The 25,692-nt window shown below is 44.2% G+C and overlaps 1 protein-coding gene, 2 non-coding genes and 1 pseudogene across 3 annotated transcripts; 3 read left to right on the top strand and 1 right to left on the bottom strand.

The window, feature by feature from the left end:
* The first annotated feature begins 1,323 nt into the window (after positions 1-1,323).
* LOC119948781 lies at positions 1,324-6,527 on the top strand (annotated as a pseudogene).
* Positions 6,528-7,330: 803 nt separating this feature from the next.
* On the bottom strand, positions 7,331-8,263 carry LOC119948780 (olfactory receptor 2T2-like). The gene is made up of 2 exons (XM_038770276.1): positions 7,556-8,263; positions 7,331-7,468 (listed from the first exon to the last, which is right to left on the bottom strand). The coding sequence occupies exons 1-2, from the start codon at positions 8,261-8,263 to the stop codon at positions 7,331-7,333; spliced, it is 846 nt and encodes a 281-aa protein (XP_038626204.1).
* A 6,848-nt stretch (positions 8,264-15,111) lies between these two features.
* On the top strand, positions 15,112-15,249 carry LOC119949011. The gene has a single exon (XR_005457109.1). It is a non-coding gene; the product is annotated as a small nucleolar RNA SNORA7 (small nucleolar RNA).
* A 9,933-nt stretch (positions 15,250-25,182) lies between these two features.
* On the top strand, positions 25,183-25,320 carry LOC119949043. Its single transcript, XR_005457140.1, has one exon. It is a non-coding gene; the product is annotated as a small nucleolar RNA SNORA7 (small nucleolar RNA).
* Positions 25,321-25,692: the final 372 nt, after the last annotated feature.

Here is a 25,692-nt window from a genome sequence, read left to right as displayed (position 1 = left end):
CCTCTGAGGATACCGCTGGGAAGGATGGGAGAGTAGCAGAGAGTGTTGAGAGCCGGGGGGTTGGAGAAAGGGGGGAAGAGACTTTGGGGAGGTCGGACCTGATGGATTTAATTTTGTTAATGAAGTAGGAGGCCAGATCGTTGGGGGTGAGGGAAGGAGGAGGGGGAGGAACCAGGGGCCTGAGAAGGGAGTTGAATGTACGGAAGAGCTGGCGGGGGTGATGGGCATGGGTGTCAATAAGGGAGGAGAAATAGTTTTGTCTGGCATAAGAGAGGGCTGAGTTAAGGCAGGAAAGGATAAACTTGAAGTGAACGAGGTTGGCATGGTGTTTAGACTTTCGCCAGCAGCGTTCGGCAGCTCGAGCATAAGAGCGAAGGAGGCGGACAGTGGCAGTGATCCAGGGCTGTGTGTTAGTGGTGCGAGAGCGGCGAAGGGAAAGGGGAGCGAGTGAGTCTAGCTGAGTAGAAAGGGTAGAGTTGAGAGCAGTAATCTGATCATCAAGACTGGGTAGAGAGGAGAGGGTGGCGAGGTGGGGTGTGAGGCGCTCCGAAAGATGGGTGGGGTCCAGAGAGCGGAGATCTCTGTGAGGGAGTAATACGGATTTACAGTTCACTTCTCTGGGCCTCGGTTCCCTCATCTGTAAAATGAGGATGAAGACTGTGAGCCCCCCATGGGACAACCTGATCACCTTGTAACCTTCCCAGCGCTTAGAACAGTGCTTTGAACATAGTAAGCACTTAATAAATGCCGTCATCATTATTATTATTATTCCTCAGCTTCTCTTCAACCTGCGGGATCTGGACAAGACCATCAGCTACTCAGGCTGCACACTGCAGCTCTTCCTGTTCCTGAGTCTCGAAGGGGTGGACTGACTCCTCTTGGCCATCATGGCATACGATAGCTTTGCCACCGTGTACCACCTCTTGCATTACCCTCTTGCTTCAAGGCCCTACTGATAGCCAAGGCCCTACTGAGAGCTCACCTCCTCCAGGAGGCCTTTCCAGACTGAGCCCCCTCCTTCCTCTCCCCCTCCTCCCCCTCTCCATCCCTCCCACCGTACCTCCTTCCCCTCCCCACAGCACCTGTATATATGTTTGTATGTATTTATTCCTCTATTTACTTATTTATTTTATTTGTACATATTTATTCTATTTATTTTATTGTGTTAATATGTTTTGTTCTGTTATCTGTCTCCCCCTTCTAAACTGTGAGCCCACTGTTGGGTAGGGACGGTCTCTATATGTTGCCAACTTGTACTTACCAAGCGCTTAGTACAGTGCTCTGCACACAGTAAGCACTCAATAAATACGATTGAATGAATGAATGAGTTACCCGGCCATCATATACCCGTGCCTTTGCCTGGGCCTGGTTTCCATGGTGTGGGTGGGTGAACTGGCCAACTCCTAGTGGGTGCCACAAATTACAGGTGCCATGAGGTGGACCACTTCCTGAGTCCCACCTGATCCTTCTGGCCTGCATGGACACCTCCGCTGTAGAGGGAAACATCTTCCTCCTAGCCTTGGGCAAACTGCTGGCTCTCTTGGTCTTCATCCTCATCTCCTATGGCTCCATTGCCCACACAGTAGTGGGCATTGGATCGATCACCTGGCAGCGAAAGGCAGCCCACACCTGTGGATCCCACCTGACAGCAGTGTCCCTTTTCTATGGTAAATCACCTACATCTACATGCAGCCCAGCTGTGACGGGTCTCAGGAGTGGAACAAGTTCCCGACGGTTTTCTACAACATCCTGACTCTTCTCCTCAACCCCCTCATCTACACCCTGAAGAACAGAGAGGTAAAAAGGGCGGGTCTCAGGAGTGGAACAAGTTCCCGACAGTCTTCTACAACATCGTGACTCTTCTCCTCAACCCCCTCATCTACACCCTGAAGAACAGAGAGGTAAAAAGGGCCCTGAGGAACCTCCTCAGCTTGCAATAGGAAGAACTGATCTGAACTTGGGAACGCTCAGGATATTTATGAATAATAATGATCGTATTTGTTAAGCACTTACTATGAGCCAGGCACTGTTCTAAGCACTGGGGTAGATATAAGGTAGTTGGGTTGGACACAGACCCTGTCCCATATAGGGCTCACAGTCTTAATCCCCATTTTCTAGATGAGGGAACTAAGGTAGAGAGAAGTGAAGTGACTTGCTCAATGTCACACAGCAGACATGTCCCGGAGCCAGGATTAGAAGCCAGGTCTTTCTGACTCCCAGGCCCAGACTCCAGTAGGCCACACTGTTTCTGGAAGGAGACCTTCCCAGACTGAGCCCCTTCCTTCCTCTCCCCCTCGTCCCCCTCTCCATCCCCCCGTCTTACCTCCTTCCCTTCCCCACAGCACCTGTATATATGTATATATGTTTGTACATATTTATTACTCTATTTATTTATTTATTTTATTTGTACATATCTATTCTATTTATTTTATTTTGTTAGTATGTTTGGTTTTGTTCTCTGTCTCCCCCTTTTAGACTGTGAGCCCACTGTTGGGTAGGGACTGTCTCTATATGTTGCCAATTTGTACTTCCCAAGCGCTTAGTACAGTGCTCTGCATATAGTAAGCGCTCAATAAATACGATTGATGATGATGATGATGGAACGTGAGCTCCTTGTGGGCAGCAAAGCTTTCGGCCCACTCTGGTGTGTTGACTCTCCTAAGCACTTAGTACAGTGCTCTCTGTGCAGGCTCTAGTCTCCAGACAGTCTAGACTGTCTAGACTGCACATAGTCTCTAGACTGTAAGCTTGTTGTGGGCAGGGATGTGTCTGTTTAAAGTTATACTGTAATAATAATAATAATAATAATAATAATAATAATGTTGGCATTTGTTAAGCACTTGCTATGTTCCGAACACTGTTCTAAGCTCTTGGGTAGATACAAGGTCATTGGGTTGTCCCACGTGGGGCTCACAGTCTTCATCCCCATTTTACAGATGAAGTAACTAAGGCATGGATAAGTAAAGTGACTTGCCCAAGGTCACACAGCTGACAAGTTGTGGAGTCGGGATTAGAACCTATGACCTCTGACTCCCAAGCCCGGGCTCTTTCCACTAAGCCACGCTGCTTCTATTGTACTCTGCTGAGTGCTTAGTACAGCACTTTGCACATGGGAAGTGCTCAATAAATATAATTGAATGAAATACGATTGAAAAAACGGCAAGCATTCAATTCATACCAAGGATTGATTGACTAATTCCTCTAGACTGTATGTTCTCTGTGGGCAGGGAATGTATCTGCCAACTTTATTCATTTATTCATTCATTCATTCAATCGTACTTGGAAAAGTACAATAAAATAATAAACAGACCCAGCTTTTTCTTTCCCAAGTACTTAATACAGTGCTCTGCACACAGTAAGCACTCAATAAATACCATTCATTGGTTGATTAATTGAGAACAGAGTAGCCCCAGTTGCCTGCGTGCTGAGAGACTACTGAAGAGAACACACCCATTTCATTCATTTATTTATTCATTCAATCATATTTATTGAGCGCTTACTGTGTGCAGAGCACTGCACTAATCACTTGGAAAGTACAATTTAGCAACAGAGACAATCGCTGCTCACAACGGGCTCGCAGTCTAGAATGGGGGAGACAGCATCTTCCTCTCTATCTTGGAGCTCCCAATACCAACATCTCTCTTTACTGATAATCGTGGTACTTGTTAAACACTATGTGCCTAGCACTGTTATAAGTACATGGGTAGATACGAGGTAGTCAGGTCAGACAAAGTCCCTGTCCCACATGGGGCTCACAGTCTTAATCCCCATTTTACAAATGAGGTCACTGAGACACAGAGGAGTGAAGAGACCTCCCCAAAGTCACACAACAGAAATGTGGTAGAGCCTGGATTGAAATGGGTGGATTTTATTGATGTTGTGAAGGTGGGACTGACAGGATTTAGTGATGGATTGAATATGTGGGTCGAATGAGAGACAGGCGTCAAGGATAATGCCAAGTTTACGGGCTCGTGAGGCAGGAAGGATTGTGGTGCCATCTACAGTGATGGGAAAATAATGGGAAGGACAGGATTTGAGTGGAAAGATAAGGAGTTCTTGTTTGGACTTTTAAGCTTGAGGTTGCAGGAGGACATTCATGTAGAGATGTTTCGAAAGCAGGAGAGGGACTGCCAAGAGGGAGAGAGATCAGGGCTGGAGATGTAGATTTGGATATCATCCATATAGGGGGGATAATTGAAGCCATAGGAGCAAATGAGTTCTCCAAGGGAGTGAATGTAGATGGAGAATAGAAGGGGACTCAGAACTGAACCTAGAGGGACCCCCACTGTTAGGGGGTGGGAGGCAGAGGAGAAGCTAAGAGAGGAGACTGAGAATGAACAGCCAGAGAGATGAGGAGTACCAGAAGAGGGCAGTGTTAGTGAAGCCAAGTTTGGATGACACTTCCAGAAGGGGGTAGTCCACAGTGTCAAAAACAGTTGAGAGGTCGAGGAGGATTAGGATGGAATAGAGGCCATTGGGTTTGGCAAGAAGGAGATCATCTGTGACCTATGAGAGGGCAGGTTCTGTGGAGGAATTTGAGAAGCGGGTGCAGACAACTGGCTCAAGGAGCGTTGGAAGGAATGGTAGGAGAGATTTGAGTGATAACATCACCAGTGACATCATCTGGCAACCAATGGTATTTATTGATCACCTTCGGTGTTCATCTAATCCAGGTGCTTTCTTCCAGGTAGTGTCCACAATCTATCTAGTCATATCCCCAACCCCACAGCACTTATGTACATAGATTTAAATTTTATTTCATAAATTACTTATTTAGTCCTATTAATTCCTGTTTCCCCGTCTTGTGTGGGGTAGGGAATGTTTCTGCTAGTTTTGTTGTATTGTGCTCTCCCAAGCACATAGTACAGTGCTCTGCACATAATAAGCACCCACTAAATTTGATGGATTGATTGATTATATGAGGCCACCAGTGGGTAGACCACCCTTCTTATCAGCACATTCTAACCTTAAGTTTTCATTTTTCAATTATTTCCTCATTACTGAGAGGCAGCAGTGCTAATCAACCTCAATCACCCCCTTGTTGTCCAAGACTTTTAATTTACATGAGAAGCAGAATAATACTAATACTAATGTCATTTGGTAAGTGCTTACTCTGTGTCAAGCACTGTATTAGGAAGTGGAGTAGACACAAAATAATCAGGTCCCACAGGGAGTTCACACTTTAAGTAGGCTGAAGAACAGGCATTGCATCCCCATATTTCAGATGAGGGAACTGAGTCACAGAGAAGTGAAGTGACTTACATAAGATTATGCAGCTGACAAGTGGTAAAGCCAGGAACAGAACCTAAGTCCTCTGACTCCCAGATCCATGCTCTTTCCACTACGCCACATTAGTTCTGTGGATCGCAGTTGAAACTCCCTCTGTAGATTGATAGGTTTTGAGTCAGCTGGATTCATTCTTTCGTTCATTCAATCACATTTATTGAGCACTTACTGTGTACAGAGTACTGTACAAAGCATTTGGGAGAGTACAATATAACAATAAACAGACACATTCACTGTCCTCAACGAACTTACAGTCTAGAGGGTGTGAAGAGTTTATAGAGACAGGCCTGAGGATGGACATAGAGGTTCAGAAGAAGACAGGAGAAATAAAAGAGCACAAATCAGGATGTTTCCAGAGTTTATTAGAACAACCTTGTTTGTACAGCCTGTTTTCAATGGAAGAAATTTGGAAAACTAAATAAAGTTAAGTTTCAGTCTAAATCCATCCCAAAACTGTTAGGTATTGTCCACATTCTCCAAACTGTTTATCACCTGCATGACCCTCCATTAAACCAGATGATAATAATAATAATAATAATAATAATAATAATAATAACTGTGGTGGTCATTAAGTGCCTACTATGAGCCTAGCACTGTATCGATTGCTGGGGTAGATACAAGATAATCAGGCCAATCATTCAGTGGTATCTATTGAGCACTACCTATGGGCAGAGGGCCGTATTAAGCACTTGTCAGACACATTCCAGGGTCCTAGATGGAGGGAGAAAGAGGATAAACGTTGATTTAAATGTGTTTGGCTCCATATAAAGCTGCAGGTAAGGATCCCTCTAGACTGCAAACTCATTATGGCAGGGAAAGTGTCTGCTAATTCTGTTGTAGTGTACTCTCCCAAGCTCTTAGAGCAGTGCTCTGCACACTGTCAGTGCTCAATAAATGCCATTGATTGATTGATTGATTGATCTGGATTAATAATGATAATGTAAAATTATTATTACTGCAGAATGCAAATGACAACTCTGTAAACTACCGTTAGAGTAACACAAAGCATAACATAATTAATATTACTGCAGAATGCAAATGACAACTCTGTAAACTACCGTTAGAGTAACACAAAGCATAACATAATAATATTAAATGAGGAGTTTAGTACAGTGCATGCAGTAAGCACTCAATAAATGCCATTGATTGACTGATTGATAAGGCACTGAACTCAGTCAACACCTTATAATTGGTGCTGACTTCCCGCCTTGACAAACCTCAAATTTCAGTTTCATGGCTAGTAGCAAGTGCTATCAAACACCAATGAAAAACATGAGGACTTTATATGAATGAAGATGTTTTACTGTTCCGGTTCCCTTGGCTCCAGATCAGTTCTCAACCTATCTTCATTTTCCTAGCTAAATCAAGGAAAACCGAGCCACAGAGAAATGGAATGAATCTTCAGGGATTCATTCCCACTTAGATTGTGAGTCCATGTGGGACAGGGATTGGACCTGACCTGGTTATCTTGTATCTACACCAGCACTTAGAACAGTGCTTGTCTCCTAGTAAGCACTTAAAAAATACCACAATTATGATGATGATGATGACACCAGAGGACGGAAGAAACTCTTGGAGGCTTTGAATTCTCAGACTATTAGGTTGTTGTGGACAGGGAATGTGTTTATAAACTCTGTTATAGTTATATTATACTGTCCAAACTGCTTAGTACAATGCTCTGCACATAGTAAGTGCTCGATAAATACAAGTGTTTGATGGATTGATACAGTGCCCTGCACACAGGAAGACCTTTAAATCTCTAAATAACATTAATGGATTGATACAGTGCTTTGCACATAGTAAGTGCTCAATAAATACCACTGATCAATTGATTAAAGTCCACCATTCTTGGATGAGACTATTGATGAGTAGATTGTAATGTGTCTGCTTATTGTTATATTATATACTACCAAGTTTAGTACAGTGTTCTGCACACAGTAAGTGCTCAGAAAATACAACTGAATGTGTCCTCCAACTCCAGTGATCCAGAGAAGACCCCAGGAGGATTCAGATATTTGACACTATGTCTATGGGGGGTCTTCCTCTAGGCCCAAAATTCTTGGAAGAGCTTCTTCAGGGCCCCGGTGACCTCTTTATTCCGGAGACTGTAGATGAGAGGGTTCAGCATGGGGGTGAAGACCGTATAGAACACCGCCAGGATGTTATCTTCCTCTGGGGAATGCTGGGAGCTGGGCCGGATGTACATCAACATGGCCGCCCCATAGTACAAGTGGACCACGAGGAGGTGGGAGGAGCAGGTGATGGCCACCTTCCTCCATCCTCCTGTCGAGGGCTTCTGCAGGACGGTGAGCAGGATGTGGGCATAGGAGGCCAGAATAAGTAAGAAAGGGATGAGGCTCACGATGCTGCAGATGACAAAGACAGCCGGCTCATAGATGGACACGTCGACACAGGCCAGCTTGAGCAGGGCCGGCATTTCGCAGAGAAAGTGGTGGACTTTCCGGGGTCCGCAGTAAGGCAAACACATGGTGAGGACGGTATTAAAGAGAGAAACCGCGGCAGCCCCCACGCATGCCCCGATTCCCATCCTCCGGCACTTGTCCCGAGGCATCAGGAGAGGGTAGCGGAGAGGGTGGCAGATGGCGATGTGGCGGTCATAGGACATGAAACCCAAGAGGAGACCTTCGCCTCCTCCAAGGGCCATCACGAGGAACATCTGGACCCCACAGCCCACGGGGGTGATCGTATTGGTGTTCAGGAGGTAGTCGATGAGCACCTTGGGGACCACGACTGAGGTGAGGAGCAGGTCCATTAGGGAGAGCTGGCTGAGGAAGAGGTACATAGGGGTATGGAGGCGGGAGTCCATCCGGATGAGGAGGATCATGAGGCTGTTGCCGGCCAGGGCCAGCAGATAAACTATCGAAAGGGTGGAGACAAGCAGCCCCGGATGAGGGAGGTGGGCAAACAACCCAACTAAGAAGAACTCTGTCCTCGAAGATTCGTTCCACTTCTTCATTGTTCCAGTTTTCCTTGATTCACCTAGGAAAATGAGGATAGGTTGAGAAGGAACCTGGACCCTCCATTCATTCATTCATTTATTCATTCATTCATTCAATCAGTCGTATTTATTGAGCGCTTACTGTGTGCAGAGCACTGTACTAAGCGCTTGGGAAGTAAAAGTTGGCAACATATAGAGACGGTCCCCACCCAACAGTGGGCTCACAGTCTAGAAGGTGCATATCATTAACAAAATAAATAGAATAGTAAATATGTACAAGTAAAATAAATAGAGCAATATATCTGCACAAACATATATACAGGTGCTGTGGGGAGGGGAAGGAGGTAGGGAGGGGGGATGGGGAGGAGGAGAGGAAAAAGGGGGCTCAGTCTGGGAAGGCCTCTTAGAGGAGGTGAGCTCTCAGTAGGGATTTGAAGGGAGGAAGAGAGCTAGCTAGGCAGATTTCTGGACGGAGGGCATTCCAGGCCAGGGGGAGGACGTGGGGTGGGGGTCGACGGCAGGACAGGCGAGAATGACGTACAGTGAGGAGGTTAGCAGCAGAGGAGCCGAGGGTGCGGGCTGGGCTGTAGAAGGAGAGAAGGGATGTGAGGTAGGAGGGGGCGAGGTGATGGAGAGCCTTGAAGCCGAGAATGAGGTGTTTTTGCTTGATGCGTAGGTTGACTGGCAACCACTGGAGACTTTTGAGGAGGGGAATAACATGCCCAGAGCGTTTCTGCACAAAAATGAATCAGGCAGCAGCGTGAAGTATAGACTAAAGTGGGGAGAGACATAGGATGGGAAATCAGAGAGGAGACTGATGCAGTAATAAAGTCGGGATAGGAGCTCTGCTACTCTCCCATCCTTCCCAGCAGTATCCTCAGATGAGATCTCCTCCCTCCTCTCAAGTGCTACTCCGGCCACCTGTGCTTCTGACCCCATTCCCTCTCATCTTATGAAATCTCTCACCTCGTCCCTCCTCCCCTCGTTAACTTCCATCTTCAACTGCTCACTCTCCACTGGTTCCTTCCCCTCTGCCTTCAAACATGGCCACGTCTCCCCCATCCTAAAAAGACCCTCTCTTGACCCTGCCTAGCCTTCTAGTTATCGCCCTATCTCCTTCCTACCATTACTTTCCAAACTCCTTGAACGAGTCGTCTACACCCGCTGCCTCGAATTCCTCAACGTCAGCTCCCTCCTTGACCCCCTCCAATCTGGCTTCTATCCCCTACACTCCACCTAAACTGCTCTATTAAAGGTCAGCAATGCCCTCCTGCTTGCCAATTTGAACGGCTCCTACTCTATCCTAATCCTCCTCGGCCTCTCAGCTGCCTTCGACACTGTGACCACTGTGGACCACTTCTCCTCAAAACGCTATCTAACCTTGGCTTCACAGACTTTGTCCTCTCCTGGTTCTCCTCTTATCTCTCCGGCCGTTCATTCTCAGTCTCTTTTGCGGGCTCCTCCTCCCCCTCCCACCCCCTTACTCTAGGGGTTCCTCAAGGGTCAGTTCTTGGTCCCCTTCTGTTCACTCACTCCCTTGGTGAACTCATTCGCTCCCACAGCTTCGACTATCATCCCTACGCTGGTGACACCCAAATCTACATCTCTTCCCCTGTTCTTTCTCCCTCCCTCCAGGATCGTGTCTCCTCCTGACTTCAGGACATCTCCATCTGGCGATCACCTCCACAACATCGCCAAGATCTGCCCTTTTCTCTCCATCCAAACCGCTACCTTGCTGGTTCAATCTCTCTTCCTATCCCGACTGAATTACTGTATCAGCCCCCTCTCTCAATCCCAATCCCAATCTCAATCTCAATCTCCAATCCTCCTGTCTCTCCTGACTTCAGTCTATACTTCACTCTGCTGCCCGGATCATCTCTGTGCAAAAACGCTCTGGGCATGTTACTCCCCTACTCAAAAATCTTCAGTGGTTGCCTGTCAACCTACGAATCAAGCAGAATCCTCACTCTCAGCTTCAAGACTCTCCATTACCTTGCAACTTCCTACCTCACCTCCCTTCTCTCTTACAGTTCAGCCCGCACCCTTGGCTCCTCTGCGGCTAACCTCCTCACTGTACCTCATTCTCGCCTGTTCTGCCGTCGACCCCCGGCCCATGTCCTCCCCTTGGTCTGGAATGCCCTCCCTCCAAACATCTGCCAAGCTAGCTCTCTTCCTCCCTTCAAAGCCCTACTGGGAGCTCACTTCCTCCAGGAGGCCTTCCCAGACTTAGCCCCCTCCTTCCTCTCCCCCTCCTCATCCCCCCGCCGTACCTTCTTCCCCTCTCCACAGCACCTGTATATTTGTTTGTACAGATTTATTACCCTATTTGTTTTGCTTGTACATGTTTACTATTCTATTCATTTTATTTTGTTAATATGTTTTGTTTGTCTGTCTCCCCCTTCTAAACTGTGAGCCCGTTGTTGGGTAGGGACCGTCGCTAGATGTTGCCACCTTGTACTTCCCAAGAGCTTAGTACATTACTCTGCATACGTTAAGTGCTCAATAAATATGAATGAATTAATTAATTAATTAATCCCCATTTTGCAGGTCTGGAAATGAAGGAACAGAAATGTGACTTATCAAAGAGCAGAATAATGCCCGTTTCGGGTTGCACCCTTAATTTCCTGACTTCCAGTTATGTACATAGTACTTAGCTCAAACTGTTAAAGTACTATTTTGGCAAAAGCTCCTTTACCCAATTTTGTGAGTTTGAATCTCCTTTATATGTGCCATCTAGACTGTAAGCTTGTTGTGGGCAGGGAATGTGTCTGTCATATTTTTATATTGCACTCTCCCAAGTGCTTAGTGTGGTACTGTGCACACAGTAAGCGCTCAATAAATACGATTGACTGATTGACTGCTCATTCCACTAGGCCACACTGCCTGCTAGCTTTATTTCTGCAATACTGTGTGATTTTCCACTAGTGCCTCAGTCTCAGTTTTCCTCCCTCTACTTCTGGTAAAACAGGGATCATATGGACTCATCCATCTAAAGAGTGAGCATAGGCTACGTTAAATGTGCTCAATTCTCCCCTATTTGGGGGCATGAATACTTTCCATTTTCTAGGGCGATATGCCCCTAATTTCCATGTCACATTCTACAGAAAGCCCTTTTTGATTAATTGCCGGGCTTCTGATGCAGGTTAAGAATTCCCAAGTAAAGCATTTTTTTGTGGTATTTGTTCAGGGCTTCCTTTATGCCAGACACTGTACTAAGTAATGAGGTAGGTACAAGATAATCAGGTTGGATACAGTCCGTGTTCCACATGGGGCTCACAGTCTTAATCCCCATTGTACAGATGAGGGAACTGAGGTCCAGAGAAGTGAAGTGATTTACCCAAGGTCACCCAGCAGACAAGTTATAGAGCCGGGATTAGAACCCATGTCCTCTGACTCCCTGGCCTGGGCTCTGTCCACTAGGCTGGGATGAATCCCATGGCATTATCACATTAATGATTCCTTGGGTGAGAAGCAAGGAATCATAGCTTCTGAGTCCCATTGCTTCTATCCACTCTGGTGAGGCTCTGCCCTATACTTACAGAGTTCTGAGATTCCGCAGCCCAGATGAATTCTTCCAAATCTCCAGGCTGGAGAATTCTTCGCATCTTATCCAATTGCAAAATTATTCATGATCTTTCCATGGTGGAGATGGAGAATAGTGTACATACTATGTTTATTGCACTTCTTAGCGTTTTGATTGCCCATTAATGTCTCGTCCTCTAAATTGTAAGGTCATCGGGGGCAGGGAATGCATCTGCCAACTCTACTGAATTGTACTCTCATAAATTCTCAGTGTAGTGCTCTGCACACAGAAAGTGCTCAATAAATATGATTGATTGATTTTATTGCCCTTAAAGCATTCAATTAGCTCTCTTCCCCTATTTATCCTCCCTATTATCCCACTACAACCCAGCTCACATACATCAGTCCTCTAAACCCAGTCAATCTACCACGTTCTCTTCTCTCTCATCACTGACCTCTTGCTCACACCCACTGCCCTGCCTGGAATTCCCACACCCTTCACAACTGGATGGCTACCGTTGTCCCACTTCAAAATCCTGCTAAAGTCACATCTCCAGGAAGCCTTCCCTGATTAATGTATATCTCCTCACCCTGTTTTCTCCCCACTGCCACTTTAACCATTCGGTATCACCTAAGCACGTTGATTATATTCATTCCCTTCCACCGAGGATTTATTTATATATCCCTCTATTGCATCTCCCTACCTGAAATTCATTTTCACAGCTCCCTCCAATCAATCAGTCAATGGTATTTATTGAAGGCTTACTGTGTTCAGAGCAGTGGATTAAGTGCTTGGGAGAGTACAATTTAACAGAATTGGTAGATGTTTTCCTGAGCCACAGTGAGTCCAGAGGCTCACTAGATTGTAAACTCTTGGTGGGTAGATATCGTACCTGCCAATATTACTAGATGCTCCCAAGCCCTTAGTACCATGTTCCACCGAGAGTAAACACTCAATAAATAATATGGATGGATTGATTATTACACCATTGCTTTCCTTCCAATCTCCAGCCTCTCCTGTTATAATAATGACAACTCTTACTATTCTTATTCTGTCATTGCTCAACAAGTTGGTAAATGCACTTCAAGGTCTGGCCCATCTAATTCCTACTGCATTTTAAGTCCTTTCTGTAACATTCCACCCTTCCATCTGAAATGTCTATCTGTATGCAAAGATCCTACCTCCTTATTCCCTCTTGCCGGTAGATAGTAACCTTAGAGTGCAGATGCCACAAGGTTCAGGAAGAAGCATTCTAGTTGGGCCCCCCGTTCTCACTTCTCCAGAAATGTGAAGCTCTATGCTGAAATGGAAGGCAGTATTCCCCAAAACAAGCTTCACTGAGGGGTGACCAAGCATATACCTTGGACAGCAATTAAACTGGGCTTGGATCTGGACAGAAGCAGACTCTGCTCAGGGATTGGAAACGTTTCCGCTGAAGGGCTATAAATTCTCTCTGTTCCATTCTCCTGGGACTCCAGCTGCTGAATAGCAATTAAAGCAGAGGAGATTAGAACTTAAAATTCTTTACACAATCAATTCCTCCGATATTTACCTGAAAGACTGAGTTTGTTCTTAACACTATATGGTCTATTGGGGAGAGTTTAGATAATTAGCCCAAAATACTAAAACAACTCAAAGTCTTGTTTGGAAGATAAAGATGATCATGGATAAATTCCCCAATTTAATTGCTCTATTCTTTTTTTCTCCCCTTCAGGGAAATATGAATTCCCTGAAGAAAATAAACAAAATTCTCCCCAAGAGAACCAAGAGGTCACCATTCAGACAATGGGTCTAAATTTCACATTCCCAATAAGTCAGATAGACACATCTCATAAATTCAGAGGGTTTTGGATTCCTTATGAATGTTTTTGAGAAGAGTGCCTTAAATTTTATTTTTGCATTTTAAGTACTCCCATTTTCTGGACCTTGCCTAGAATCTACTAGTCTTCTTTCAGTCCCTCATCTACATGTCAAATGCATTGATTGAGCACTTACTGTGTGCAGAGCACTGTACTCAGGCTTTGGGGGAGTATATGTAACAGAATTGGTAGACACAATCACTGCCCACAGGGTTATAGTCCATCAATCAATAGTCTTTAGAGAGCATTTACTCTGTGCAGTGCACAGCATGAAGAACTTGAGAGAACATAATCAAGTTAGTTAACAAAGTGCCTGACTTGAAGGAGTTTATAATCTAGTAGGTAAAATAGAAACAGCAAAGTTGTCTATGGATCCCTTTTTGTACATGGCCTGGTTCATTCATTCATTCATTCATGCATTCATTCATTCAATCGTATTTATTGAGTGCTTACTGTGTGCAGAGCACTGTACTAAGCGCTTGGGAAGTACAGGTTGGCGACATATAGAGACGGTCCCTACCCAATAGTGGGCTCACAGTCTAGAAGGGGGAGACAGAGAACAAAACAAAACATATTAACAAAATAAAATAAGTAGAATAAAAATGTACAAGTAAAATAAATAAATAAATACAGTAATAAATACGTACAAACATATATACATATATACAGGTGCTGTGGGGAAGGGAAGGAGGTAAGGCGGGGGGTGGAGAGGGGGAGGAGAGGGAGAGGAAGGAGGGGGCTCAGTCTGGGAAGGCCTCCCAACAACAGTTCCATTTATTGTTTTCACCCCAGCGCTTTGTACAGGACTCAGCACAATGTAAGTGCTTAATAAATGTCTTTACAGACGGACCTCAACTTGAGATTTTGACTTTGTTTGCTTGTTTTATTTGTATTTGTTGAGCACTTACTATGTGCCAGGCACTGTACTAAATGTTGGGGTAAATACCAGACAGTAACGTCAGACCCATTTTTTTACAAAAATGTTCAGGCCATATTCCCTTCTACTCAAGAACCTCAAGTACTTGCCCAAAGTAGGGAATCTTACCTTGATTCAGGAACCAGTTCCTCTTTCATAACATTGGTCCTCTGGCAAAAATCGGTTTCAATTTATGTTTCAAATGAAGGCACAGTTTTCAGGGATTTTATAAATCCAAGGACTGCCTCTACTACTACTACTACTACTACTACTACTACTACTACTACTACTACTACTACTAATGGTGGTATTTGTTAAATGCTTACTATGTGCCAAGCACTGTTCTAAGTGCTGGGGTAGATACAAGGTAATCAGGTGGTCCCTCATGGGGCTCACAGTCTTAATCCCCATTTTACAGATGAGCCCAAAGTCACACAACTAATAAGTGGTGGAGCCGGGATTAGAACTGCTACTACTACTATTAGAACTACTACTACTATTACTACTATAATGATTTGATTATTTTGACTACAAATACTACTATTACTGATACTACTACTATTACTATACCCTCTCAGGGTCATGCCTGGAGAGTTTTCAGTCCTCTACCGGCCCCGGCTATGGGAGGGAGAGTCAAACAGAGACCTACCCATTCCATTTCTAGCTTGGGCAGTGGCTTGAGAGTGGAAGGCAATCTGCTACAAATCAAAACTCACCTTTTCTGGACAACAGCAGCATGGGAGAGAGTCGAGGGTGGAGACTCAGGTTTAATTCATGTAAGCATACAATGGTACACCACTTCAATATTTTTACCAAGAAAACTCTATGGATACACTGCCCAAACAATTGCAGCTGGAAGATGGGCTTTCTGGGAAAGATGTGTCCGTGGCATCCTTATCGTTCAGATGCGACTCAACAGCATAAGACAACAACTATTACTATGGCCACTACTCTTACTAACTCTACTACTATTATTACTACCACTATTATCATTACAGTGGCCACTCTACTACTACTACTAATAATAATAATTTTGGTATTTGTTAAGCGCTTACTATGTGCCAAGCATTGTTCTAAGTGCTGGGGTAGTTACAAGGTAATCAGGTTGTCCCACATGGGGCTCACAGTCTTAATCCCCATTTTCCAGGTGAGGTAACTGAGGCACGGAGAAGTTAAGTAACTTGCCCAAAGTCACAAAGCTGATAAGTGGCAGGGCCAGGATTAGAACCCATGACCTCTGACTCCCAAGCCCGGGCTCTTTCCACTGAGCCACGCTGCTTCACTACAACTACTACTATTCCTATTATCAGTATGGCCATTACTACTACTTCTACTACTACTGCTATCACTATGGACACTAATCATTCAATCAATCAATCAATGGTATTTATTGATTGCTTACTATGTACAGAGCACTATACTAAGCACTTGGGAGAGTACATAATTACTTGTACATATGTACTATTCTATTTATTTTGTCAATGATGTGCATCTAGCTTTACTTCTATTTATTCTGATGACTTGACACCTGACCACATGTTTTCTTTTGTTGTCTGTCTCCCCCTTCTAGACTGTGAGCCTGTTGTTGGGTAGGGACAGTCTCTATATGTTGCCAACTTGTAGTTCCCAAGCGCTTAGTACAGTGCTCTGCACACAGTAAACGCTCAATAAATACGATTCAATGAATGAATGAATGAATGAGTACAATATAACAGAGTTAACAGACACATTGCCTCACCACAATGAGCTTTCAGTCCAGAGGGGATGACAGACATTAATAGAAATATATACTTTATAATGTATAACTTAAAATATGTACATAAATGCTGTGTGGGTGAGGGTGGGATGAATATCTGTCCAAGTAATAATGATGATGGTATCTGTTAAACACATACTATGTGCCAACATTGTACTAAGCACTGGGATAGAAACAAGATAATCAGGTTTCACATGGTGCTTACATTCTGTATACGAGGAAGAACGGTTACTGAATCCTCATTTTGCAGATGAGGGAACTGAGACACAGAGAGGTAAAGTGAATTGCCCAAGCTTACCCAGCAGGTAAGTGGCAGAGTTGGAAATAGAACACAGGTCCTCCTACTCCCAGGTCTGTGCACACATTTATTTAGTGGTATATTTGCTTTGGTCATTCTATATGTAGGGAAGGAGAGTGGCTTGGTAAAAAGACCATGGGCCTGGGAGTCATAGGACCAAGTGTCTAATCCTGGCTCTGCCACTTGTCTGTTGTGTGACCTTGGGCACATACTAAAAACTTAGATACCATGAAAAAACAAACCAACTATTTTTATGCCTGTTTTCCCCATTAAAGTGTAAGCTCCTTTGGGGTAGGGAACCTGCTACTACTTTTCTTTATACATCCCACGTGCTTGGTACCTTGCATTGCACTCAGTCGATGATAAATTAATGCTCTTTCTACTACTGTCACGAACATTCCTCTGGCACCCTTTCTTTCTGGACTGATTAATTAAAACACCTCTTACAGACCTAGTGTGAAATCCCACAATTTTTTGGATCATAGAAAGTCACGTACCTAAAGTGAAGAGTCAAGTGTGGAGAGGGATAAGGGATCTCAATAAGATCGAAAATCATTTAACTCTGAAGTTCTTCTTCATGTCTCATCTACAGCCTTCCTGCTTCAACCAAGAAGTGTGGCCTAGTGGATCGAGCATAGGCCTGGGATTCAGAAGGACCTGGGTTCTAATTCCAGCTCTGCCACTTGTCTGCTGTGTGACCATGGGCAAGTCACTTAATTTCTCTGGGCCTCAATTACTGTATTTGTAAAATGGGTATTATGACTGACCTTCAAGTGGGACATGGGCTGTGTCCAACCTGATTAGCTTGTGCTGATCCAGTGCTTAGTAGAGTGCCTTTCACGTAGTAAGCACTTAACAAACACCATTAAAATAAAATGGAGTCTCAAAAAACAAAAAAAATCCATCTGCATTTGTCTTTGCCTCATGAACAAAGAGAGCCCCATTGGAAATCCTCATCTCCCCAGAACTTTCGTGAGGGCTGTGACAACCTCTCAGTATCGGAGGCTGCAGATACGAGGGTTGAGCATGAGAGTGAGTTTGGTGTAGAAAATGACACTCCCTGGTCCTGAGACAGAGTGTGGTAGGATTTTGGAAGATGGTACTTGAAGAGATAGAAGAGATAGACCACTATTATGTATGAGAAGAAGGTAGTCAGGGCTTTTTGTGACCAGTGCTTTTCGTGAACAGTTATTGAATCCCCAGTTTTCAGATGAGAAAAGTGAAGTGACTTACCCAAGATCATACAACAGGAAAGTGGTGGAACAGAGATTAAGACTCAGGTTTTCTGTTTCTCAATCCTCTGCTTTTTCCACTCAGCCAAACTAACTGTTTTACCCTCTCATACCCCTCTTTGATCTTCTAGCTATTAGTATGTTCATCTCTTAAGCAAAACACATTCCTTCGTCACATTCCCAGCCCCATGGCACTGAAGTACAAACCTCTATGTTCTCCCATTCCCCCACTGGTAATTTATCTTAATGTCTATCTCCCCCCTAGACTGTGAGCTCCTTATTGGCAGGGAAAGTGTTTACCTCCTCTCTTGTATTGTTCCTTCCCAAACTCTTAGTACAGTGCTCAGCACACAGTAAGCATTTAATATATTCCATTGATCGATAGTTTGTTTGATTGAGGGTAAGCCCTTAAAATTAAACACTGGACGTAAGGATGGTGGGGCCACCTCTGTGCCGGATAGTGGAAGTATACCAAGTACATTGGAAGCGGCAATGACCTAGAGGAAAGTACACTGGCTTGGGAGTCAGAGACCTTGGGTTCTAATCTTGGCTTTGCCAATTGCTTGCTGTGTAACCTTGGACAAGTCACTCAATTTTTCTGAGCCTCAGTTCCTCAACTGTAAAATGGGGATTAAATACCTGTTCTCCCACCTACTTATGTGAGCCCCAAGTGGGACAGGCACTGTGCCCAACCTGATTATCTTCTATCATTCTATCAAGAATGGTGCTTGACACATTGTAAGCACTCAACAAATACCAATCAATCAATCAATTAATCAAGAGTATTTATTGAGCCCTTACTGTGCATTTACTGTGAATTTACTGTGCACTGAGAGCTTGGGAGAATACAATATAACAGAATTGGTAGACACATTCCTTGCTCACAGTGAGCTTACATTCTAAAGGGGGAAACAGACTTATTATAAATAAATAAATAAATACATAAATAAATAAATTATGGATAGGGACATAGGTGCCATAGGATTGAGTGAAAGGTAAATAAAGAGTCCAAATCCTAATGCAAGGGCCATTCAGAAGGGAATCAGAGAGGTGGAAATGAGGGCTTAATCAAAGGAGGCCTCTTGAAAGAGTGTCCACTGAAAGCTTGTTCTCCCCTTGTGTTTTCCATCACCTCCACACCCCTCAATAGGGATGAACTTCAGGAAGGTCCTCTTTAAAAACAAAGCCATTTCTAAAAACCATCTCCCTGCGAGCCCTTATCCAAGGTAACCAGCACTCAGATCATCCAGAGTCCTTACCCCACAATCTAAGACAGAGGAAGAGCACATATCTAAATAATATTTTAGAAATAAGGAAACTGAGGCACCGAGCAGTTAAGTGACTTACCCCTTCTATTCTCCAACTCTGCCAACTCTCTTAGAGAACTAATTCACTCCAATGGCTTCAACTTTCATCTCTATCCAGATGATTCCCAAATACTTCTCCAGCTCTGACATCACTCCTCTTCGTTCTTGCATACCTTTCTTCCTTCATGACATCTCTGCTTGTATGTCCCACCAACACCTCAAACTTGTCCCCAGTGGAACTTCTCGTTTTCCCATGCAAACGTTGTCCTCTCTCTGACTTTCCAATCACTGTAGACAATGCCACCGACCTCCTTGTCTCATGAACCCATAGCTCTCATTCAAGCATATTTACTGAGCGCTTACCTTGTCATTATCCTCTACTCACTTCTCTCATTCAGCCCACACATTCACTCTGTCACCAGTCTGTCCTTTCCTCTCCACCCAAAACTGTTACCATCCTGATCCAAGCACTTATCATTTCTGACCCTGACTACTGCATCAGTCTCCTTGCTGACCTTCCTGCCTCCTGTTTCTTCCCACTCCAGTCCATACTTCACTCTGCTGCCTGGATCATTTTTCTGAAAAATCTATTCAATCTATACCCCCTGACTCCTCAAAAAATCTCCAGAGGATGTCCATCTACCTCTGCAACAAACAGAAACTCCTCAACATCGGCTTTCAGGCACTCAATCAGCTCTCTTCCTTCTACCTATTCTTGCTGATCTCCTACTACAGCCCAGCCCACATACTTTGCTCCTCTAATGCCAACCTAATTACTGTACTCTGAGCTCATATATCTTGCTTTCAAACCCTTTGTCCACATCCTCCTTCTGCCTTGGAACTCCCTCCCCCGTTATATCCAACAGCCAACAGAGAGACCTACCTTCAAAGCCCTACTAAAATTATATTTCTTCTAAGAAGTCTTCCCTGATTAATCTGTCATTTCCTCACCCTGTTCGCCCTCCCTTTTGTGTCACTTATACACTTAGTCTGTACTCCTTAGATATTTTGTTACCCCATCCCCAGTCCCATAAGCACTTATCTACATATTTTCATACTCTTCTGTTTCCCTTATCTCTAATTTGTTTTAATGTCTGCCTCCTCCCCACCCCCCTTGACTGTAAGCTCCTTAAGGGCAGGGATTGCATCTTCAAACTCTATTTTGTTGTACTGTCCCAAGTGTTTAGTAGCTAGGGTGTTATTAAAGTATCTGCATGGCCTAGTGTGTTGAGCACAGACCTGGGATTTGAAAGGACCTGAGTTCTAATTCCTACTCTACCACCTGTCTGCTCTGTGACCTTGGGCAAGTCACTTCAGTCTCATTCAGTCACCTCATCTGTAAAATAGGCACTAAGACTGTGAGCCCCATGTGGGACAGGGACTGTGTCCCACCTGATTAGCTTGTATCCAGCCCAGCACTTAGAACAGTGCCCAGAACATAATATGTGCTTATCAAATACAAAAAAATTATAAAAAATCAACAACCAAGCAACCAGCCAAATACAACACAGTAAGCGGTCAATAAGTTCCATTGATTTATTTCATTATTTATTCTGATATTTTATCCTGGGATGCTTCTCTACTACCTTTTTCTGCTGTTCCTACTATTAGAAAATAACCCTGTATGCCTGCCTCCCCAAGCAGAGTGTGAGTTCTGTTTGGGCATGTTTTGCTGGTTTTTTTCTTTTGTACATTCCCAAGCACTTAATCCAGTGCTTTGCACTCAACAGATGCTCAATATCTACCACTGCATTCCTCCTGCTATTGCCAAGTAATCCCATCATTGACCTATTCTAGTGCCAAACAACTTCAGAGCCTCCTTCCTGGAGCCTGTCCCAAATTCTGCCCACTGCTTTTAAACACATTTCCTCCTGGTCTGTGTGCAATGGAGATAGAAAGAATAGCTGATGAGTTCTTCTGAGGAATAGCTCTTCAAAGATCTAAATGCCACCTTTGAATCAATCTCTTCTTCAGCTTCTTGAGAAGTCCAGTCCCAGAATTCACCCAAACCAGATAATTCCCTCTTTCCTGTAGCCTCAGAGACCCAACACTGACCAAAGAAGAGGAAAAACTCAGCTGAGATCTGAGCTGACTAAATTGGCACCTAGTTCTTTTTTTACCTTCACAAAGTCTGCAGGGATAAATGTAAATGTATAATTAACTCTCTCTTGTTAGGTTTAGTTGAGCTCTGCTCTCCTCCCCCTCTCCCACATAATAATAATTGTGGTTTTTGTTAAGCACTTACTATATGCCAAGCACTATACTAAGCACTGGGATAGATTCAGGGTAATGAAGTCCCACATGGAGCTCACAGTCTAAGTAGGCGGGAAGACAGGTATTCAATCCCCATTTTGCAGATGATGGAAATGAGTCACAAAGAAGTTAAGTGACTTGCCCAAGGTCACCTACCAGACAAGTGGTGGAGGGGGAATTAGAACCCAAGTGATGATGTTGTTGATTATGATGATGACAATAAAGGGGGCATTTGTTATTTTTTCATATTTACTGAGCACTTAAGTGTGTGTAGAGTACTGTACTAAGTGCTTGGAGAGTATACTTTTGCAATATAACAGACAAATTCCCTGCCCACAACAAGCTTACAATCTTTTTAATGCACTTACTAGTCTGTAAGCATGTTATAGGCAGGGAACGTGTCTGCTAATTCTTTTGTACTGCATTCTCCCATGCGCTTAGTACAGTGTTATGCAGATAGTCAGTGCTCAAGAAATACAATTGATTGATTGATAAGGCACCCAGCACTGTACTAAGAGCTGGGGTATTCATTCATTCATTCAATTGCATTTATTGAGCACTTACTGTGTGGAGAGCAATGTATTAAGCACTTGGGAAGTACAAATTGGTAACATATAGAGACGGTCCATACCAACAACGGGCTCACAGTCTAGAAGGTATATACAAGATAATCAAGTCCAGGGTTGGACACTGAGCCTGTCCCTCTTCAGGCTCCCAGTTTAAGTAAGAAGGAAGATAGGTATGTAATCGCCATTTTACAGATGAGGAAACTGATAAACCCTGGTCCCATCACCAAGACTTCAGGACCAGGGACCTGCACAACAGTGGAAAAAGAGATGCACAATGAGACACTGGACCACAAACATCTAAGTGAATATATCCCTTTAGGCTTTCTCCAAGGGTGAGATCTATCAAGAAATCAATATACTACCAGTGCTCTTTCCATTAGGCTACAAAGAGTAATGATAATAATGATAATATGATGATAATATTGGTTGAGGCTTACTGTGTGTCAAGCACTTAAGAGTTGGGGTAGATACAAGATATTCAGGTGGGATACAGTCCCTCTCTCACACCGGGCTCTCAGTCTCAGTCTAAAGGAGAACAGGGATTGAATCCCCATTTAGCAGATGAGGAAATTGAGATGTAGAGAATTTAAATGCAGAGACTTTCCCAAGGTCACACAGCAGACAGAGCTGGAATTATAACGCAGGTCCTCTGACTCCAAGACCTGAGCTCTTTCCATTACAGCAAACTGCTTCTAATATAACCAACCTAAGAGGAAGAAGAAAATGCTGAAGTGTTTATTGATGATCCATTGATTCAGGGTGATCTAATAAGGGAAACATCATTGTAGGCTTGTTCAGATCGTGATTAAAGTTTGCCAAGAAGGTCTTCAATCAATAGATTTATTGAGTGTTCACTATGTTCAGAACACTGTACTAAGCACTTGGGAAAATACGATAATACAGAGGTTGGAAACATGTTCCCTACCCACAGAGAGATTGAATCACAGTAAATGTAAATTACGTTTAAGTAAATTGCTGTATCCACACTTGGTGGACACAGACGTGACCATTCAGTCACTTAAATCATAGTCATTTAGTCATGAGAGACAGCATTAGCTCTTCTTCATCTCCATCTGGATGTCTGCCCGCCACCTAAAACTCAACATGTCCAAGACGGAACTCCTTGTCTTCCCTCCCAAACCCTGCCCGCTCCCTGACTTTCCCATCTCTGTTGACGGCACTGCCATCCTTCCCGTTTTACAAGCCCGCAACCTTGGTGTCATCCTCGACTCCGCTCTCTCATTCACCCCTCACATCCAAGCCGTCACCAAAACCTGCCAGTCTCAGCTCCGCAACATTGCCAAGATCCACCCTTTCCTCTCCATCCAAACTGCTACACTGCTCATTCAAGCTCTCATCCTATCCCGTCTGGACTACTGCATCAGCCTTCTCTATGATCTCCCATCCTCGTGTCTCTCCCCACTTCAATCCATACTTCATGCTGCTGCCCGGATTGTCTTTGTCCAGAAACGCTCTGGGCATGTTACTCCCCTCCTCAAAAATCTCCAATGGCTACCAATCAATCTGCACATCAGGCAGAAACTCCTCACCCTCGGCTTCAAGGCTTTCCATCACCTCGCCCCCTCCTACCTCACCTCCCTTCTCTCCTTCTACAGCCCATCCCGCATCCTCCGCTCCTCTGCCGCTAATCTCCTCAGCGTGCCTCGTTCTCGCCTGTTCTGCCATCGACCCCTGGCCCACGTCATCCCCCTGACCTGCAATGCCCTCCCTCTGTCCATCCATCAAGCTAGCTCTCTTCCTCCCTTCAAGACCCTACTGAGAGCTCACCTTCTCCAGGAGGCCTTCCCAGACTGAGCCCCCTCCTTCCTCTCTCCCTCTCCATCACCCCCATCTTACCTCCTTCCCTTCCCCACAGCACCTGTATATATGTATATATGTTTGTACATATTTATTACTCTCTTTATTTATTTTACTTGTACTTATCTATTCTATTTATTTTATTTTGTTAATATGTTTGGTTTAGTTCTCTGTCTCCCTCTTCTAGACTGTGGGCCCACTGTTGGGTAGGGACTCTCTCTATATGTTGCCAACTTGTACTTCCCAAGTGCTTAGTACAGTACTCTGCACACAGTAAGCACTCAATAAATACGATTGATTGATTGATTCTTCACCTTAATATGGTACTTGTTAAGCTCTTACTCTGTGCCAGGCACTGTACTAAGCGCTGGAGCAGATACAAGATAATTGGGTTGGACTCAGTCCCTGCCCCTCATAGGGCTCGCAATCTAAGTTGGAATGAGTAGGATTAAATCTCCATTTTACAGATAAGGTAACTGAAGCACAGAGAAGATAAATGACTTGCCCAAGGTACACAGCAGACAAGTGGTGGAGCCAGAATTTGAATAAAGAACCTCTGACTCCCAGGCCTCTAGTCTTCCAGTACGCTACGCTGCTTCCTAATCATGATGCCTGGTCTCTGCCTAACTTAAGCTTTGACCCCCACCATAATACCAATGATCATAGTTATAAAGCACTTACTATTTTCCAAGCACTGTTCTAAGCAGTGGAGTGGATAGAAAATGATAAGAGCAAACTCAGTTGCTATCTCACATGAGGCCCAGAATCTAACAGGGAAGGAGAACTGGTATTTAATGCCCATTTTCATCATTATCACCAAATGCCTTCGTTTCTGATCCATAGCGACTCTATTGACATATGGACATATAAGAGAAGCAGCGTGGCTTAGTGGAAAGAGCCCGGTCATGGGAGTCAGAGGTCGTGGGTTCGATTCCTGGCTTTGCCACTTGTTTGCTGTTTGACTTCGGGTAAATCACTTAACTTCTCTGTTCCTCAGTTACCTCATCTGTAAAATGGGGACTAATACGGTGAGCCCCATGTGGGACAACCTTGTATGTACCCCAGCGCTTAGAACAGTGCTTGGCACATAGTAAGTGCTTAACAAATACCATCATTATTATTATATTTTTTTTCCAGAATATCCTATCTTTTGCCAAATCTGTAGACATTATGGTATATCTATCCATAGAGTTTTCTTGGTAAAAAAATATATGGCAGTGGTTTACCATTCCCTTCTTCCACACAGTAAAAACTTAAGTCTCTGTCATTATCTTTGATCAAGATTTCAATGACTTGATGATCCGCCTTTGACTCTTTCCCATGCTGATGCTGTACAGTACAGGTGAATCAACTTTGTCTGACACTTCGGCTTAGACCTTTCCAATATGGGTAACCCTGATGTGAAAATCCTCTCAGGATCGCACCTGGAGAGTTTCCACTACTCTACCAGTCTTGACAATGGGAGGGAAAGTCAAGCAGAGTGATACCCAATCCATTCCTAACTTGAGCAGTGGCTAGCGAGTGGAAGGCAATCTGCTACATGTCAAAACTCACCTGGGCTGGGCAGCAGAGGCATGGGAGAGAGTTGAGGGTGGAGACTCAAGTTTCCTTGCAGAAGAAGGCAATGGAATAACTCTTCTGTATTTTTACAGATAAAACTCAATAGATACCCTAACAGAATGATTGCAGATGGAAGTGGGGCATTCTGGGAGAGATGTGCCCATGTGTTCGTGTCCACCTTTGTGAATGAAAGAAGAAAAGTCTCTAGACTGTAAGCTTCTTGTGGCCAGGGAACAAATGTACCAATTCTATTACATTGTACTCATCATCATCAATCGTATTTATTGAGCGCTTACTGTGTGCAGAGCACTGTACTAAGCGCTTGGGAAGTACAAATTGGCAACATATAGAGACAG

This window comes from Tachyglossus aculeatus, chromosome X3 (assembly GCF_015852505.1).
Source record: "Tachyglossus aculeatus isolate mTacAcu1 chromosome X3, mTacAcu1.pri, whole genome shotgun sequence".
Classification (NCBI taxonomy): Eukaryota; Metazoa; Chordata; class Mammalia; order Monotremata; family Tachyglossidae; genus Tachyglossus; species Tachyglossus aculeatus.
The sequence above is the reverse complement of the archived record's forward strand: the minus strand, read 5'-3'. Positions and strand labels throughout refer to the sequence as shown.